General features: G+C 44.3%; 1 protein-coding gene across 4 annotated transcripts in view; it reads left to right on the top strand.

Moving 5' to 3' along the window:
- The first annotated feature begins 14,200 nt into the window (after nucleotides 1-14,200).
- Rabep2 (rabaptin, RAB GTPase binding effector protein 2) overlaps nucleotides 14,201-20,342 on the top strand; it is a 24,430-nt gene continuing 18,288 nt past the window's right edge. Inside the window, exons 1-2 of one of the 4 annotated variants that reach the window (XM_037210728.1) lie at nucleotides 14,201-14,812; nucleotides 15,196-15,405. In XM_037210728.1, the coding sequence (XP_037066623.1) occupies nucleotides 14,752-14,812; nucleotides 15,196-15,405 (271 nt within the window). In that variant the 5' untranslated portion in view covers nucleotides 14,201-14,751. Of the gene's footprint in view, nucleotides 14,813-15,192; nucleotides 15,406-20,342 lie in introns of all 4 variants that reach the window. The other 3 variants (XM_037210720.1, XM_037210722.1, XM_037210726.1) reach the window with 3 other exon arrangements.

Below are 20,342 nucleotides of genomic sequence, written 5' to 3'. Positions count from 1 at the left end.
GATCCTTTTTTATAGATCCCAAGGAACATGTTAATGCAACTTGCCAATTATTAACGAGAAACAAACAATTATCTATATTTTATTTAGTGGAAAAATAATTTTTATAGGCTCTTTATCAGTAAGATATTATTTTTATGAGCTTTTGCCTAAGGAACCACATTTTCTAATAACTTAACAACTCATTCTGCTTTATAGATGTAAATGTAGATGTAACTCATTCTGTGTTACATTGTTATAGAATTTATCCAAGAATTTCTAGAAAGCTACTTAAAAAGCAAAGCCAAATTTTCAGTAATAATAAACAGACAATAGCATACCCAATACTATAGTTAAAAACCATGAACTTTTTTATTCTTTTAGTTCATTTGCTATGAAAACTAAACATTCATTTAGACATTAGACAATCAAGAGAAGAGAACATCCTCTATACAAGGAAAGACTAACATCTCTGGAAATTCAAACAGCCTTGACTTTTTTTAAATAAATTAAATTAATTTTTAATTGTTTTTTTACTAGAAGTTGGGTTTGATTAAATTTTTCCTTTCTCCCATGGAAGGGACCATTGATAATGAGTTATTCCCACTATTAGCTCTTTTTGTTTTGTTTTTCGAGACAGGGTTTCTCTGTGTAGCTTTGGAGCCTTTCCTGGATCTCACTCTGTAGACCAGGCTGGCCTTAAACTCACAGAGATCTGCCTGGCTCTGCCTCCCGAGTGCTGAGATTAAATGTGCCACCACCGCCCAGCTTGGAGGGCTCTTTAATATTGAGTTATTCCCACTCAGAGGGAAAAACAAGAAACATTTATGCAAAAAGACAAGAAAATTCTAGGCTCCAGGCTTGCTGTGCTGGCTCAGGCTGCAGCAGTGAGGCCGTCTGCTGTCATTCTTCATAATTCTGCAGCCACTGCTCCGTGCTGACAGGCCTAGTGAGGCCAGAGAGAGGGAGCTCTGAGTTTTAGTGATACTCAGTTGTTTTTTTTTTTCCTCTACTTTTACAGGGAAGAGGCTGGTTTTTTTTTGTTTTGTTTTGTTTGTTTTGTTTTTGTTTTTGTTTTTGTTTTGTTTTGTTTACAGGGCCTTTTAACTTTTAGGCCTTGTTTCTGTATTTCCCCCCTTTTTATATTGAAAATCCTTTTCTCTTGATTAAGTATTTCTCCCACTTCTATCGGGAAATTTCCTTTCCTTTCCTTTCCATCTGCTCTCTTATGAAGATTTTTTTTTCTTCTCTTCCCTTTTCTCTACTTAAAAAGGGCCTTTTTCTTTGATTTATTGTCTCAGGGGCCATTTTATTCTTATCTTTGAAAATTGTGCAGTTACTGCTTTTTCTTTTAACAAGCATTTTAGCAACTGTACATTTTGTTACTCCTAAGATGGGGAGTTTAAATTCCCCATGACCCTGCTAATCCTGGAGTCCTTTTACCCTGAGAGCAAACTTCCTCCAGTCCTTAAAAGTGTCCTGATCCTCTGTCCTGCAAGCCCCACACTGGGTGCCAAAATGTTGTATATCCTGTGTGGGTTTTGAGGGTCCATGGAAAGATGGCACAGAACACTCTAAGGATGACCTCCAGCTTTTCCAGCTGCAGGGGGACCAATATCTCCAGACTGACTCACTGTAGCTTAGCAAAGGACCCTTTTATTGTTAAACAATCACACCTTTAGCAAGTCCGCATACCAAAACCTCTTATCTAAGTTCCCCAAAGGAACAATACCAAATGCAAATTCTCAGTAAAGAAGTACCATAGTTTTCTGGGTTGTCCCTCAACCAAGACTGCATATGCTTTTAACCCCTAGGAAACTCAAATAAGACTTCAAACAGAAGGTAACAGATGTTAGCATTCAGGCATTTACACTGGCCTGCTCTCAGGGACCTAGCAGGACATGTCAGCAGCAGCAGCCATGATATGACATTATAGCTAATACAGCCACTAAGTAGAGCATTGTCCCTATGCACATTTCCTAAGGCTGGCCTCAAACTCCCTAAATAGCTCATGATGACCTTGGAATTTTGATCCTCATGCCTCGAACTCTCAAGTGCTGGGATTACAGCATGAGCTACTAAACTTTGGGGTTTAGGGAGTGTTGTTTTTGAAACAGGGTTCTGAGCCGGGTGGTGGTGGTGCACACCTTTAATCCCAGCACTCGGGAGGCAGAGCCAGGCAGATCTCTGTGAGTTCGAGGCCAGCCTGGGCTACCAAGTAAGCTCCAGGAAAGGCGCAAAGCTACGCAGAGAAACCCTGTCTCGGAAAAAAAAAAAAAAAAAAAAAAAAAAAAAAAACAGGGTTCTGCTATGTAGCCCAGGCTGGATCAGAATTTCCAATTCTCCTGCCTCAGCTTTCCAAGTGAGATCTTATATTCCTATACCACCGTATCTGCTGGCAAATTTGCTTTCAAATGAAATTAATGGGTGTTAGTTTTTTGTTTTTCGTTTTGTTTTGTTTTGTTTTGTTTGACAGTGACTTACTATGTAGCTCTGGCTAGCCGGGAACACTCTTAATGTAGACCAGGCTAGACTGGGATTCAGAGAAATCACATGCCTCTGCCTCTCAACGATGAGATCAGAGGCGCTATCAGCCACATCTGGCTTTCCTGTGGGTGTGGAGGCTGTGAACTCAGGTCCTCTTGCTCTCACTGCAAGTGCTCTCTCTCACCCCCGATCCATCTCCCCAGCCTCTCATGTCTGCCCTCTCCCCTGGAATGGCTCCCCATTTCACACCCCCACCGGATATCCGTGCTCCACATCTTCAGCAGCATTTGCTGTCGTTACTCTTCCATTCTGAGAGGAGTGTGTCCATAGCTCTCCTCCGGGGAGAGGAGTGTGTCCATAGCTCTCCGGGTCATTTTGCATTTCTGTAGTAGCTAATGATTAAAAAAATAGCTAAGTCCCTTTTCATGAGAATATTTGCCACCTGTGACATCAGTGAACAACAGTCTGTCCCTCAAATATGTTTAAACTAGACGACTCTAAGCCAGATGAGACTTGGTTCATGTGTGGGAAGATTGCTGTGGCTACATTTAAAATTAACTGAAGGGGCTGATGTGACAGGGCAAGGCAGGGCAGAGGTTCCTCTAACTTGCATTCTTGCTGAGGCCATTTTAGGTTTAATTAGAATTTGATCTCCTTGATGGGAAGCCCTGTGGAAAGGTAATCAACACTACTTTAGGAACCTAAGACCAAGACGCCTCAGCTAACGTAGCTTCCGTTAAACTTCCTGCTTGTGCAAGCCCTCCAGCCAACTGCTTGTCTTAGCTTCTGTTAAGCCAATTGTGCAAAAGCTCTCCCAGCAGTTGAAGAGCACAGTAACAGGATGCAGTTTTTTGCCTTTAAAAGGCCCTTGCTCTAAAAGCTCAGTACTAACTACGCTTGGGTCCCTGAGTGTAGTCCCAGCCTGCTGGAGTAAAGACTTTCAATTGGCTCTACACTGTGTCTAAGTGGTCCGTCATCTCTGGTGAGCTCCCTGTAACACTAAAAGCCCACCAGTAGGCACATGGGGGCAGAGGAGGTGATGAGTTATCTTGCCAGTTCAGGAGAGGTGATGGGTACTACAACTGGGTGTTAGCACCCAAGAAATGAAGAACGCATCCTGGTATAAGTACATTGGTAAAGGTGAGTGACTGATCTCCCAGTTTAAGTGCCCCAATCCCTAGGCCCTAAGCCCCACAACACATCCTGTGCCCTCCTCCCTCCCATCTCAGCCCCAGCAGCCAGCCAGCAGGTAAGAGTCCTTCAGGCAGACTGCTACACCACCTCTGCCACCCACTGGACCCAGTAACCTACAAGACCCATCCCGCCACCTAAAACCACCCAAAACTACCGAGCCCATCATCCTTCCCCTAGCCAACCATCCCTCAAAAAATCATCAGCCCCTAGAGGCACAAGCACCACCTGCACCAATTGGAAGAAGAGCAGTGCGCCATGAACAGCCTTCTCCAGCAACATCAGCAGATCCTAGAGGCACAAATGCCACCCACACCAGTTGGAAGAACAGGCACAGGAAAACCTACACCAGTTGGAAGAACAGAGTCCATAGACACAAGTTAAGCCCACACCAGCCAGAAGAACTGGACAATATGCTAGATCTAGACACCCAAACCCCCACAAACCTCAGCTAAGACAACCCTACTGGACCTGACAAACAGTCAATCACCAGAACCCTTGGTCACTCAGGGCAATAGACAACAGAGAAACAAAAGACCCACCCAACAAAGACATCACAAGAATCAACACCTGTAACACCTGTACCTATAATTATCCCAAACACAGATGGGTAACTGACAGTGTAAAAATACATTCAACATAAGCCGGGCGGTGGTGGCGCATGCCTTTAATCCCAGCACTCAGGAGGCAGAGCCAGGCGGATCTCTGTGAGTTCAAGGCCAGCCTGGGCTACCAAGTGAGTTCCAGGAAAGGCACAAAGCTACACAGAGAAACCCTGTCTCGAAAAAAAAAAAAAAAAAATACATTCAACAACACAAAGAACAATATGGCACCTCCAGAACTTAGTGATTCTACAACAGCAAGACCTAAACATCCCAACACAGATGAAGCAGAAGAAAACGACCTTAAAAACAACTTTATGACAGGGGTTGGGGTGCACACCTTTAATCCCAGCACTCGGGTGGCAGAGCCAGGCGGATCTCTGTGAGTTTGAGACCCACCTGGGCTACAGAGTGAGTTCCAGGACAGGCTCCAAAGCTACACAGAGAAACCCTGTCTAGAAAAAAACAAAAACAAAAAATGAAAAACAACAACAACAAAACCCCACAACTTTATGGAGATGATAGCAGCCGTTAAAGAGGAAATGAAAAATTCCCTTAAAGAGGAGCTGGAGAGATGGCTCAGAGGTTAAGGGCACTGGTTGCTCTTCCAGAGGTCTTGAGTTCAATTCCCAGCAACCACATGGTGGCTCATGACCATCTGTAATGAGATCTGGTGCCCTCTTCTGGCCTGCAGTCATACATGCAGGCAGAACACTATATGCAATAAATAAATAATTCTTTTTTAAAAAATTCCCTTAAAGAAATGGAGGAAAAGACAAAAAATTGGAAGAAATCAATAAATCCATTAAAGAAAGCCAAGAAAAAACAATCAAACAGGTGAAGGAAACAGCTCAAGACTTGAAAATTCAAATAGAGGCAATAAAGAAAACATAAACCAAGGGAATTATGGAAATGGAAAATCTGGGTAAAAGAACAGGAACTATAGATGCAAGCATAACCAACAGAATATAAGAGATGGAAGAGAGAATCTCAGGCATTGGAGAGACAATAGAGGAAATAGATTTATCAGTCAAAGAAAATGTTAAATCCAACAAATTCTTAACACAAAACATCCAGGAAATCTGGGACAGCATGAAAATACCAAACCTAAGAATAATAGGGATAGAAGAAGGAGAAGAATTCCAGCTCAAAGGCACAGAAAACATATTCAACAAAATTATAGAAGAAAACTTTCCCAACCTAAATAAGGACATGCCTTATTTAGGGACTCCTTCTCAATGGAGACTTTGAAAGCCAGAAGTTTTTCAGACACTAAGAGACTGCGGATGTCAGCCCAGACTGCTATACCTAGCAAAGCTTTCAATCATTATAGATGGAGAAAACAAGATATTCCATGACAAAACCATATTTAAACAATACCTATCCACAAAGCCAGCCCCACAGAAAGTACTAGAAGGAAAATTCCAACCAAGGAAGTTAGCTGCACCCATGAAAACATAGGCAATAGATAACCTCAGACCTGAAAATCACAAAGAAAGGAAACACACACTACCAACAACAACAACAAATCCAAAAAAAATAACAGGAATAACAATCACTAGTCAATAATATCTCTTAATATCAATGGTCTCAATTTGTCTATAAAAAGAACAGGCTAACAGAATGGATATGAAAACAGGCTCCATTCTTCTGCTGCATACAAGAAACACACCTCAACTTCAAAGACAGATATTATCTTGGAGTAGAGAGTTTGGAAAAGATTTTCCAATCAAATGGACCTAAGAAACAAGCTGGTGTAGCTATCCTAATATCTAACAAAATAGACTTCAAAGTAAAATTAATCAAAAGAGATGGAGAAGGACATTTCACATTCATCTCAGGAAAAATCCATCAAGATGAAGTCTCAATTCTGAACATTTGTACCCCAAATACAAGAACACCCACATTTGTAAAAGAAACATTACTAAAGCTTAAATCATACATCAAACCCCACACACTAATAGTGGGAGACTTCAACACCCCACTCTTACCAATGGACAGGTCTGCTAGACAGAATCTTAACAAAGAAATAAAGGAACTAAAAGAAATAAGGGAACTAACAGATGTTATGACTCAAAGGGACTTAGAAGACTTCTATAGAACATTTCACCCAAACAAAAGAATATACCAGCTTCTCAGCACCTCACAAAACCTTCTCTAAAACTGACCACATACTTGGTCACAAAACAAATTTCAACAGATGCAAAAAAAATTGGAATAACCCCCTGTATCTTATCAGATCACCATGGCTTAAAATTAGAATTCAACAATAACACAAATTGCAGAAAGCCTACAAACTCATGGAAACTGAACAACGCTCAACTGAATCACCACTGGGTCAAGGAAGAAATTAAAGACTTCATAGAATTCAATGAAAATGAACGCACAACATACCCAAACTTATGGGACACCATGAAAGCAGTGCTAAGAGGAAAGTTCATAGCACTAAGTGTCCACATAAAGAATTTGGAGAAATTTCACACTAGTGACTTAACAGCACACCTGAAAGCTCTAGAACAAAAAGATACAAACTCACCCAGGAATAGAAAACAGGAAATAATCTGAGGGCTGAAATCAATAAAATAAAAATAAAGAGAACAATACAATGAATCAATGAAACAGAGTTGGTTCTTTGAGAAAATCAACAAGATAGACAAACTCTTATCCAAACTAACTAAAAGGCAGAGAGAGAATATCCAAAGATATTAACAAAATCAGAAACAAAAAGGAGGACATATATAATAACAGACACTGAGGAAATCCAGAGACTCATAAGGTCATACTTCAAAAACCTGTACTCCACAAAATTGGAAAATCTAAAAGAAATGGACAATTTTCTCGATAGGTACCACATGCCAAAATTAAATCAAGATCAGATAAACAATTTAAATAGACCTACAACACCTAAGGATACAGAAGCAGTCATTAAAAGTCTCCTGACCAAAAAAAAAGCCCAGGGCCAGATAGTTTCAGCGCAGAATTCTACCAGAATTTCAAAGAAGAGCTAATACCAACACTCCTCATATTGTTTCACACAATAGAAAGAGAAGGGATATTGCCAAACTCCTTTTATGAGGCTACAGTTGATGCAAAAAAAAAAAAAAAAAAAAAAAAAAAAGATCTACCATGATCAAGTAGGCTTCATCCCAGAGATGCAGAGATGTTCAATATATGAAAATCTGTCAAGGTAACCCACCATATAAACAAACTGAAAGAAAAAAAAAACACATGATCATCTCATTAGATGCTGAAAAAGCCTTTAACAAAATCCAACACCTCTTCATGATAAAGGTCTTGGAGATATCAGGAATACAAGGAACATACCTAAACATAATAAAAGTAATATACAGCAAGCTGACAGCCAACATCAAATTAAATGGAGAGAAACTCAAAGCGATTTCACTAAAATTAGGAACAAGACAAGGCTGTCCACTCTCCCCATATCTATTCAATATAGTACTTGAAGTTCTAGCTAGAGCAATAAAACAACAAAGGGAGATCAAGGGGATACAAATTAGAAAGGAAGAAGTCAAACTTTCACTATTTGCAGATGATATGACAGTATACATAAGTGACCCCAAAAATTCTACCAGGGAACTCCTACAGCTGATAAACACCTTCAGTGATGTGGTGGGATACAAGATTAGCTAAAACAAAAAAACCAGAAGCCCTCCTATATACAAATGATAAATGGACTGAGAGAGAAATCAGAGAAACAACATTCTTTACAATAGCCACAAATAATATAAAATATCTTGGGGTAACTCTAGCCAAACAAGTGTGCCATACCAACTCCAGTGTCGTCCGTGTGACATGAACAATTATGTCAATAATAGCGGATGGGAGATATGTGTCCCACGGGACTAAGCTCCCTGGAGGTCCCTGGCAGAATGCCCGTGTTATGCCTCCCTCTCAAAGAAGACATGCTTCACAGATCATGAGCTCCCTGGGCTATGGGTTCTGTATAACTGCTTTTCTGATAATGTTCTAATTAATCTATGAAGCACAGCCAAAATTAATGAATGCTTGGGTTGTGAACTATGGAGGAAAGGGGAAGCTGGACATGGATCTTAATCAGATATAGCAGAATGAGCTATTTCTTAAAAATCCCAAGCCGCTAGATAAAGAAAGTATAAAAGTTCAGTAACTTCTAGGGAATGAACACTCACCCATTAGGAATCCTTTAGGAATCCCAACTAAAGTGATTTATGGTAGAAAACGTTATCTAATAGGAAGCAGATGGTGGGCCCCTCTGTTGAGGAAGTTCAGCATGGGAAACTTAAGGACTACAGCAAAACCCCTTCCCCTTACAAGCGTAAAAGTACGAGTCCATATTCCGGCAGGCCAAAAGGTTTTATATTAAAAGAGATATATGGTAAAAAACTAAAGAAAGACTTAGAGAGGGTCTGCAGCATCCAAATTGGCTAAGTGGGTCATGAGAACCAGAAAAGTAGAAGTGTATAATGAACTAGAAAACTGCTGAGACAAGATGAAGGACACAGCTGCAACCGCAAGAAGTCTCCACAAGTCTAGGGACTGTGTTAAGTTTAGAAGTCACAGACTGCTCTTTGGGTCAAAGTTTTTGTGGGTGAAGGGATATGTCTAGCGCCGATTAATAATTGTGTGCTTGCTATTTTTTAAAGATGATGTAACTGAATTATTGCCAAGCTCTTGTTGTTCCTTGTATGACTTGATAGTTTTCTTTTCTGTATATAAACAACAGATTTGCAGAAGTAAAATTGCAGCAAATTCAACCCACTTCTAAGTGTGTTGTCTGTCTGTCGTTTGCCTTCCTGACTACCCAAGCTCTGGTTCTCCTACGGTCGTGGTACCCCCAGTGGGCCAGTCCGTGGCATAAATGAAAGACTGTATGAGAAGAACTTGAAGTCTTTGAAGAAAGAAATTGGAGAAGATATCAGAAAATGGAAAGATCTCCCATGTTTTTGGATAGGTAGGATTAACATAGTAAAAATGGCAATGTTACCAAAAGCAATCTACAGATTCAATACAATCCCCATCAAAATCCCAATGCAATTCTTCACAGACTTGGAAAGAACAATTTTCAACTTCATTTGGGAAAAAACAAAAATAAAAAACCAGATAGCTAAAACAATCCTGTACAATAAAGGAACTTCTGAAGGCATCACCACCCCGACTTCAAGCTCTACTACAGAACTACAGTAATAAAAACAGCTTGGGGGGCTGGAGAGATGGCTCAGCGGTTAAGAGCACTGACTGCTCTTCCAGAGGAACTGGGTTCAATTCCCAGCACCCACATGACAGCTCACAACTGTCTGTAACTCCATTTCCAGGGGACCCCCAGACAGACATACATGCAGGCAAAACACCAATGCACATAAAATAAAAATAAATTATTTAAAAAAAATAAAATAAAAAATAAAAACAGCTTGGTATTGGCACAAAAACAGACCAGTGGATCAATGGAATTGAATTGAAGACCCTGACATAAATCTATACACCTATAAACATCTGATTTTTGTCAAAGAAGCCAAAATTGTACAATGGAAAAAAGAAAGCATCTTCAACAAATGGTGCTGGCACACCTGGATGTTGACATGTAGAAGAATACAAATAGACTCATCTACTGCCCTGCACAAAACTCAAGTCCAAGTGGATCAAAGACCTCAACATAAATCCACTCACACTGAAACTTATAGAAGAGAAAGTGGGAAGTATCAGGAGACTACTTCCTGAATATAATACCAGTAGCACAGACACTGAGAGTAACAATTAATAAATGGGACCTCAGGGCTGGAAAGATGGCTCAGAGGTTAAGAGCATTGGCTGCTCTTCCAGAGGTCCTGAGTTCAATTTCCAGAAACCACAGAGTGGCTCACAAGTATCCATAATGAGCCAGTGTTGGTAGCGCATGCCTTTAATCCTAGCACTCGGGAGGCAGAGGCAGGCGTATCTGTAGCTAGTTTTCCTGCCTTGCCCACAGTCAAGACAAATCTTTGTCACCCGCCAGTCCCACAGCCGCTCAGACCCAACCAAGTAAACACAGAGACTTATATTGCTTACAAACTGTATGGCCGTGGCAGGCTTCTTGCTAACTGTTCTTATAGCTTAAATTAATCCATTTCCATAATTCTATACCTTGCCATTTGGCTCGTGGCTTACTGGCATCTTTTCATGCTGCTTGTCCTGGCGGTGGCTGGTAGTGACTCCTTCTGCCTTCCTGTTCTTTCTTTTCTCCTCTCTGTTAGTCCTGCCTATACTTCCTGCCTGGCCACTGGTCAATCAGTGTTTTATCTGTTGACCAATCAGAGCAATTTGACATACAGACCATCCCACAGCACTTCCCCTTTTCTTTTCTTTTTTCTTTTCTTTTTTTTTTTTTTAAAGAGGAAGGTTTTAACTTTTACACATCTCCAAAGCCAGATTGGTATATTTGGGAATTTGGGTGTAGCTTCTCTTACTACTTCCTGCTGGAGGGGGATGCTGTATCTTATGGGAACACAAAGAAAATTTTAGGATCATGGAGTAGTCTGTGAGGGTGTATCGTCTGAGCCAGTTGCCTTGAATCTGAGCTGGATGTTGGATCATCTGGGCCTTGATGTCATCGGAGACCTTTCAGGGGGTCTTGGCTGGTCAAACCTGATGTATCTTAATCTGGAACAAATCCATAGCCTCTGGCTTTTTTGTGGGAACAAAAGCAAAGCCTCCTTTCCAAAGCAACATATCCTTACATCCAAATTTTGAAGTCAAGGTACCTTTTAAATATACATTTTGGCACAACTCAACAGCTTTTGCAATCAAATGTTTTTCTTTAGTTACAATAATCCAGATTCTCTGTGTGGTAGCCATCTTTACGTGGCTTATTTTTTATGTTACCTTGAGTCTATTGCTTTAAACTGCAGCATTCCAAGACTGAAACAGCTCTGTGGCTGCTGGCTCCGCCCACTTCAGCTTCCCAACATGGCAGTGGTATGTTTTCCGCCAGCTCTGGGAGCCATCTTGCGTCTATACTTTTATCAAAGCAGCGTGTAGCCTAGAAACCTCTTTTTGTTTTGTACTAGCAAAGGCAAAATCCACCACGTAGCTTAATGTGCCACTTGCAGAGGCCTCATTCCCACCAAACTGCAGGTCGAGCGCACAAGCAAGAAACCCACCATAGTAGCTCAAACAAAGGCTGCTACTAACTTGAGAGAAACAACTAGGAACTGTTTTTAGCTCCGTTTTAGAATCTTTTTACTCAGGTTTTAGGTGGAAACTCTTGCCAACACGTTGGGCGCCATTTGTACCTTGAGTTTTCCTGCCTTGCCCACAGTTAGGACAAATCTTTGTCACCCACCAGTCCCACAGCCGCTCAGATCCAACCAAGTAAACACAGAGATTTATATTGCTTACAAACTGTATGGCCATGGCAGGCTTCTTGCTGTTCTTATAGCTTAAATTAATCCATTTTCATAAATCTATACCTTGCCATGTGGCTTACCGGCATCTTCACATGCTGCTTGTCATGGCGGTGGCTGGCAGTGACTCCTTCCACCTTCCTGTTCTTTCTTTTGTCCTCTCTGTTAGTCCCGCCTATACTTCCTGCCTGGCCACTGGCCAATCAGTGTTTTATTTATTGACCAATCAGAGCAATTTGACATACAGACCATCCCACAGCATGTATCTCTATGAGTTCAAGGCCAGCCTGGGCTACAGAGTGAGTTCCAGGACAGGCTCCAAAGCTACACAGAGAAAACCCTGTCTTGAAAAACCCCCCAAAAAAAAATCCGTAATGAAATCTGGTGCCCTCTTCTGGCCTGCAGGCATACAGGCAGGCAGAACACTGTATACATAATAAATAAATAAATCTTTAAAAAAATAATAATAAGGGCTGGAGAGATGGCTCAGAGGTTAAGAGCACTGACTGCTCTTCCAGAGGTCCTGAGTTCAATTCCCAGCAACCACATGATGGCTCACAACCATCTGTAATGAGAGCTGGCACCTTCTTCTGTATACATAATAAATAAATCTTAAAAAAAAAATAGTAATAAATTAAGTGGAACCTACTGAAACTGAGAAGCTTCTGTAAGGCAAAGGACACTGTCAATAAGACAAAACGGCAGCCTACAGAATGTGAAAAGATCTCCACCAACTCCATATCTGACAGAGGGCTGATCTCCAAAATATATAAAAAATTCAAGAAACTAGACATCAAAATACCAAATAATCCAATTTTAAAATGGGGTACAGATCTAAACAGAGACTTCTCAACAGAGGAATCTCAAATGGCTAAAAGGCACTTAAGGAATTGTTCAACATCCTTAGTCATCAGGGAAATGCAAAATAAAATGACTCTGAGATACCATCTTACACCTGTCAGAATGGCTAAGATCAAAAACACTGATGACAGTTTATGTTGGAGAGGATGTGGAGTAACAACACTCCTCCACTGCTGGTGGGAGTGTAAACTTGAACAGCCCCTCTGGATGTATGGCAGTTTTTCAGAAAACTAGGAATCAATCTACCTCAAGACCCATCGATACCACTATTGGGCATATATCCAAAGGATGCTCAATCATACCACAAGGACATTTGCTCAACTATGTTCATAGCCAGAACCTGGAAACACCCTAGATGCCCCTCAACAGAAGAATGGGTGAAGAAAATGTGGTAAATCACAATGGAGTATCTCACTCAGTCGTTAAAGAAAAAAAATGACATAATGAAATCTGCAGGCAAATGGATGGAATTAGAATAAATCATCTTGAGTGAGGTAACCCAGACCCAGAAAGACAAACATGGTATGCACTCACTCATAAGCGGGTAGTAGATGTAAAACAAGGATAACCAGGCTACAATCCACAGCCCTAGAGAAACTAGGTAACAAGGAGGACTCTAAGAAGGACCCATGTATCAGCCTTGAAAGTGAAATAGATGAGATCTCCTGGGTAAACTGAGGCGGGGATAGGGGTAGGGGGAAAAGGATCATGAGGGATCAGGATGGCCAAGTTGGGGAAGGGATGGAGAGGGAGAGCAACTTAAGAGACATCTTGATAGAGGAGGTCATTATGGGGTTAGGAAGAAACCTGGTGCCAGGGAAAATTCCAGGAATCCACAAGGATGACCTCAGCTAAGACTCCTAGCAATAGCGGAGAGGGTGCCTTCTGTAATCAGATTGGTGACTACCCTAATTGTCATCATAGAACCTTCATCCAGTAACTGATGGAAGCAAATGCAGAGATCCACCACCAAGCACTGGGCCGAGCTCCAGGGGTCTGTTGAAGAGAGAAAGGAAGGATTGTAGGAGCCAGGGGTGTCAAGATCAAGATGGGGAACCCCAGAGACAGCTGACCAGAGCTCATGGGAGCTCACGGACTCTAGGGAGCCTGCATGGGACCAACTTAAGTCCTCTGCATGTAATGCAGTTGTGTAGCTTGGTCTGTTTGTGGCCCCTAGCAGTGGGGACCAGGGTCCATTCCTGGCATATGACCTGGCTTTTTGGAACCTATTCCCTATGGTGGGATGCCTGGCACAGTCTTGATGCTGAGGAGCGGGGAGGCGCTTAGTCCTGCCTCAACTTGATTTGCTATGCCGTTATTGACTCCCATGGGAGGCCTCATCCTTTCTGAGGAGTGAATGGGGGGGGTTAGAAAGGAAGTGGGGGTTAAGGAACAGGAGGATAGGAGGGAGGGGAAACTGGTCGGTAAGTAAAAATAAAATTTAAAAACTTAATAATAAAAAAAACAATTATTACAGATCTTTAGAAAAAAATAAGTACACTGGCGTTAGTTTTCAGGACTTCCAAGGAGGTCACAAAGAATCAAGGACTTCCAAGTTCAAGCAAGCGTCCTCTAAAGAAAACCGGTTTGGAGGCAGGGGAATCCAGTCTCTGCACTTGTTTGAATTGCTGTGACCCTCCAAAGCGAGAGGTCGTACATAATGAGAGATTGACCTAGACGCAGGCTGAAGAGGCAAGATTTACAGCTCTGGGAGTGGAGAAGGGGATTTGCAGGAAGCCGTATGGAAATGGGGGTGGAGACACGCAGGTCTCGCACCTCTCCACTGACTGCGCCAGGCTTCAGAACGCCGACCCAGCCCTGGCCAGCGGGGCGGAGGTGCTGGGAGGGCTGGGCAGCGCTTGGCTGTAACGCGAGCCGGGCTGCGGCGGAAGGGCGGCCGAGCGGAGGGGAGGGGGAGGCAGCGTCCTCCAGGGCTTAGGCCCGGCGTCGCAGGACGTAGGCTCGAGTGGAGTCTTAGGAGACACCAGGGAAGACTGCGGCAGATCCGGAGCCGTCGGGTCTCCCAGGGGGCGAGGGAGCGGGGGGGACGCCAGCGCGCGGCCCGAGAGAGGCGGGACCCAAGCCCCGCAGCCACTCGAACGCCTACGGCGTCTCTCGGCACTACGCCCACCTCCACCTCCGCCGCCCCTGGGACCCGATCCGGAAACAGCCGAGCGGATCCGGAAACAACCGAGCGGACCCGGAAGCGGGAGTGCCATCACCAGAGAGTGCGGGAATCCGCCGTTTGGGCTGAGACGATGGCAGCGGCTGCGCCGGCTGCCCTAGGTGAGGACCGGCGGCGCGGGCGGCCAGGGGTCGGTGCGTGAGGGCGCCGCCATGCACGTGGGTAGCAGGAGACCGGGGGCGGGGCCGAATGCGGCGGCGGGCGGCAGCCGGCCAGGCGGAGGCTTGGGAAGGGGGCGGGGCAGGCGCCCGCCAGGGTGGGCGGGGTCCTGGCCATGGGCGTGGGCGTGGCCTGAGGGTTGAGCAGGTAAGCGGTGGGAGGAGCTTAGGAAAGGGGGCGGGGCCACTGGAAGGAATTGGACGGTCGAGCGAAGTACACTACTTAGAGGCGGGAAGGGGCAGGGCCGGTGGTCGAGTGGGTCGAGGCGAGTGCAGATGAAGTCTGGGACTGGGTGGCCTGAAGTGTGAAGAGACCTGCGAACCATGGGAAGAAAGGTTGGTCCCTGTCTCCCCAGCAGCGCTGCATCCCCAGCCCCAAGATGGGCAAAAGGATGCGTCCGAGTCAAGTGAGCTCGGACGGCTTCGTGCCGAACTGGCCAGTGCACTGGCAGAAATGGAAACCATGAAGGCTGTGGCGGAGGTGAGCGAGAGCACCAAGGCGGAGGCGGTGGCCGCAGTGCAGAGACAGTGCCAAGAGGAGGTGGCTTCCCTGCAGGCCATCCTGAAAGGTGAGGAACCCATCCCCAGTACACCCACCTCCCAGACTGTCAACCTCTGCCCCTCTAACAGAGAGTACAGAACGAGAAAGGCTTCAGGTGAGCATGTCGCTCAGCAGAGGGAAGTCTGTGTCCCAGTTTGAGGAGAAACACAAGTGTTGCCACATCAGCGCTTGTCAGCCACAGCTAGGTGTAGCACTCACCTTTATGCATTCCCTCATGGTTGTCATTTCTCATCCTTGAGGATGTCAAATCAGCCCCGAATATGAGCCCGAAACTTGTCATTTCCCTCAGGGCCTCAGGGCTCTAGACTCAGCCTGTTCTGAGTTTGGTCCTGTGGTTTTCTTCCAAAGCACCCGCTCAGCACCCTACACAGACACACGAATCTCCTTCCTTTTCTTCCTCTGCCTCATGGCCTCTGTGGATTGATAGACACCAGCTTTCTTGGTCCCAGGTTCCTCGCCTTTTCCTCTTCTCCACCCTTCTCTGGGCTGAGGCCAGAGTCCCTCAAGGATGGCAGACCTGCCCTTACTCTGTGTCCTGGCAGTAGTGTTACTATGGCCAGTTCTATTGATCTGCTGCCCCAGTCTCTTACAGATCTCCCTCTGTGGTCTGCCCTTGACCTTGGCTTCCAGAGTAAATTGCCAAAAATTCTCATCTCACCCTACCAGGCTTGGCAGTTTATCTGTAATCCCAGCTCTGGAGGTTGGAGGTTGACATATCCCTAGAAGCTTGCTGGCCAGCCAGTCTAGCCAAGATGGAGAGCTCCAAAGTCAGTGGAGACCCTATCTCAAAAAATAAGGTAGAGAGCAACTAAAGAGAACACCTGATTTTGACCTCTGGCTTGTGTGAATGTGCACACTGTAAATGTTCCAGCTAGGATGAAAAGGTATCCTGGCAGTCGGGAGCCAAGGAATACCACCAAGTCATTGTAGGCATAGCTGCTTACAGCTCTGCTCAGGTGAAGGGTTCCCGGATGCAGGTGTAACAACGCTGCCCCAGCAGGGGAGGGTTTCCCCAGCAAAGTTGTTACAGCTCTGCTCACGAAGGGAAAATTTCCCCCGCGAAAGTGTTACAGCTCTGCTCTGCTCCTACGGAAGTTGTTAGAACTCGGCTCAGGTGCCCCGAATGCAACAACTCGGCTCCACTAGAGGAAAGTATCCCTAGCAAAAGTGTTACAGTTCCGCTCTGCTCTGCTTCTGCAAAAATTGTTACAGCTCTGCTCCCTAAGGGAAAGTTTCCCCAGTGAAAGTGTCACAGTTCCGCCCTGCTCTGCTCCCGTGACAATTGTTACAGCTGGGCTCTGCTCGGCAAAAATGTCACACTGCACAACAAACCTCACTCAAAAGATTTACTGGGAAGGAAGAATCCAGGAGGGTGGCTGTCTCCTGTAAGAACTGTAGCAAACTGAAGAGGGCCACAGACCTCATATAGGATTGGGGTGGGGGAGGTCCTTGGGAATAGTGGATTTTTGTGGCCTGATTCCAGGACAAGCTCAGGGATTGGTGGGATTTCAATCCCTGGTCCTGGGGTCAAGTCAAAGTCAGGGTGTTTTTTTTCCTTGGCTCCTTTTTGCCCTACACATACACCAAAGAAAAAGGTATATCCTAAGTTATAACCATGGCTTCTCTTTATTGAGCACTTAACTACATTGCCAGACACAGAGCTAAATGCTCTATAAAGTAATCTTTTTTGTTTCTTTTACTTTTATTAGTTAATTTTTTGAGACAAGGTCCAGGCTGGTTTCAAACTGCATGTAAACTTTTTCCTCTTTTTTTTTAATTTAAAATTAGGTGTGTGTGTGTGTGTGTGTGTGTGTGTGTGTGTGTGTGTAAGAGAGAGAGATGTGGGGGTGTCATCCATGCTGTGCTACACATGTCGGCTCAGAGGACAACTTTATGGATTCAGTTCTCTCCTTCCACCTTTATGTGGGCTCCAGATACTGAACTCGGTCATCAGCCTTTCATGACAAGCGCCTTTAACCACTGAATCATCCCGATGGCCTTCTGCCTGTGGTCTTCCTTCTCCATGTGCTGGGATTAAGGCCTGTGCTACCACTCCTGGTTTTATGCAGTCCTGGGAATCTGACCCAGGGCTTTGTGTGTGCTGGGGAAGCACTCCACCCCCCAGCCAGATCCCCAGCCCTATTTTTTGTTGTTGTTGTTTTGTTTTTCCCTGGCAGGATCTTACACTGTAACCCAAGCTAGCCAGGAATTCATTTTATAGTCCAGCATAGCCTCGAACTCAAGGTAACCCTCCTGCTTCAGCCTCCTAGGTACTAGAGTTCTGGGTAGGAGCTGCCATCCTTGGCTGTGTTTAACCCTCTTCACAAACTCTTGGAAGCAGGAGTTAATATCTGATGACTCTTTTACAGAAAAAGCACAGAAGCACAGACAGGCTCACTTGCATGGAGTGGTAGAACCACATAGCAGCAGATCTGAACCCAGGCAGTCTGGCGACTTCTGTATCTAATGCTAGTTCATGTTAAGATAATGCCCTGGGGCCAGTGAGGTAGCTCTGTGGGTAAAGCTTGATGACTTGAGTACAATCCCTGCAACCCACAAGGGGAAGGAGAAAGCCAGCTCCTCAGGTATGCTCTGACCTCTACCCCTTACTGCAGAAACCAGAGAACCTGCCTGAACATGGTAGAAGGCCATAAATAAATTCAAAATAAAGAAAGGAGCCAAGCATGGTGATACATGTCTCGAGTCCCAGTACTTGGGAAGCAGAGGCAGGGAGATATCTTTGAGTTCCAGGCTAACCTGGTCTATATAGTGAATTCCAGAGCTACACAGTCAGACAGTGTTTCAAAAAAATAAACATTGGCTAGGCACGGTAACACACACCTATAATCCTAGCAGTTAGGAAGCAGAGTCTGAAGGATCTCTGCTTTGAAAGAAAACACAAAATAAATGAGTAAGTAGCTGAGAAAAAACAAAATGTTAATGTCTACTTAACACCACCTCCACATGCCGAAAATCGATAGCTTAATTTTCAGACCTCTTAGTTTGGCTTCACTTTTGCACCCTTCCCTACATCCTTTGTGCTCCCTTATATTTGGGCTCTCCTGGTGTGCCAGCATGTCGAGACACAACAGCCCATGCTGACCCTGTTGTCCGTCTTCCATCCCTTATCTCTAGCCAGCACCCCTTCCTGGCCAGGCTCACAGGACACCATTCTTCTTCTGGGATCCATAGTTTGGAGAGTGGTCCTCCTCACCCCACATCCTTGCTATTGTCATGGTTATCGTCACTAAGCTGTGAGCGCCAGGTGGTGGGCCTGTGTGATTAACTGCTGTATCTACAGAGCCTAAAGTAAATATTCATCACTATTATCAAATATTGATTGTTTGAGACGTGTTAATAGGAATATATGTTAGGTCTTCAGCATTGGTTATGCAAGTAACTGGGCAATCTGTGTTTCTGCAGATCAGATTTTTCCTTTTTTCTGTATGCGTTTGTACAAGTTTGTATGTGTGTACTTGTATACAGTTGTGCATACATGTGCACACTTCCATGTGAAAGCCAGAGGTCAGTGTAGGCGTCTCCTCGGTTGTCCTCCACCTTACTTTTACTTATTCATTTGTTGGTTTACTTGTTTCAAGGCAGGGTCTCTTACTGAATCTGGAGCTCACCATTCAGCCTGGCTGACTGACCAGCGACCCTGTCTCTGCCTCCTCACCACTGGGGTCACAGGCACGTGCTGTTGTGCATCTTTGTTGTTTTAGCCTTTGTTTATATGTTATGTGTATGGGTGTCTGGCCTGAATGTATGTCTGTACTGCTGCACACAGTGCCTTCAGAGGCCACAAAAGGGTGTTGAATGCTTTGGAACTGAGTTATACATGGTTGTGAGCAGCAGGTGGGTGCTGGGAATTGAACCCTGAGTTCCCTAGAAGAGCAGCCACTGAGCTCTGTTTTTTTGTTTTGTTTTTTTTTTTAATGTGGATACCTGAGATTTGAACTTAGGACTTCATACTTACATGCTAAGCACTTTACCAACTGAGCCACCTTCAGCCCTACATTTGTGATATTTTTAGCTTAGTTTTATTTGTTTGACACCAGGTTTCACTATGTATCTTAGGCTACCCTCAATCTTACAATCCTCCTGCCTCGACCTCCCAAACACCAAGATTCCTGCCCTACCATAGAGGTTTGTTGTTGTTGTCTTATTTCTGTTTTGTTTTGTTTTTGAGACAGACTATTTATGCACAGCCCTAGCTGTCCTGGAACTCACTGTGTAGACCAGGCTGGCCTTCAACTCACAGAGATCCACCTGCCTCTGCCTTTGAATGCTAGGATTAAAGAGTGTGCCACCATGCCCAGCTTTTGGCTACCATAATTGATTCTTCAGTGGTACAGTTTACCACTGCATAAGTCACAGAGAAAGTGACAATTTGCATAATAAGAATTCCAATTTGCTGGGTAGTAGCGCACAGCTTTAATCACAGTAATCGGGAGGCAGAGGCAGGCAGATCTCTGTGAGTTCACGGCCAGCCTAGTCTACAGAGTGAATTCTAGGACAGCCAGAGCTACACAGAGAAACCCTGTCTAAATAAATAAATACATAGATAAATAAATAAATAGAAATTCTAGCCCATACTGCAGTCAGAGTCTGCAGTTTCTGTCACAGGGTACATAAACAGGACCTTGGACTGTATTTGACTTGTCTTAGGGTCCAGGTCCTGTTTTAGCCACAAAATCAAGATAATATCACACTGTGCTTGAGAGGGAAGATATACCATCAGCCAGCTGTTGGCTGTTTGGAAATTGTCGTCACCATTCTGCCCAAGTTGCAGTCTCACGAGGCATCATTTAGCCAGCTCTGCCATTCACTCTGACCTGCGGGCTGTGTCTCGTGTCTCATGACATTCAGTCTGTCCTTGACTGTTTTTTGGCTTTCCCTGTGTCTAAGCAAAGCACGATGATCTGTTTCTTTGTGAGATTACCT

Source organism: Peromyscus leucopus, chromosome 1 (genome assembly GCF_004664715.2).
Source record: "Peromyscus leucopus breed LL Stock chromosome 1, UCI_PerLeu_2.1, whole genome shotgun sequence".
Taxonomy (NCBI): Eukaryota; Metazoa; Chordata; class Mammalia; order Rodentia; family Cricetidae; genus Peromyscus; species Peromyscus leucopus.
Note: the sequence above shows the minus strand (reverse complement) of the source record. Positions and strands in the feature narration are given on the sequence as shown.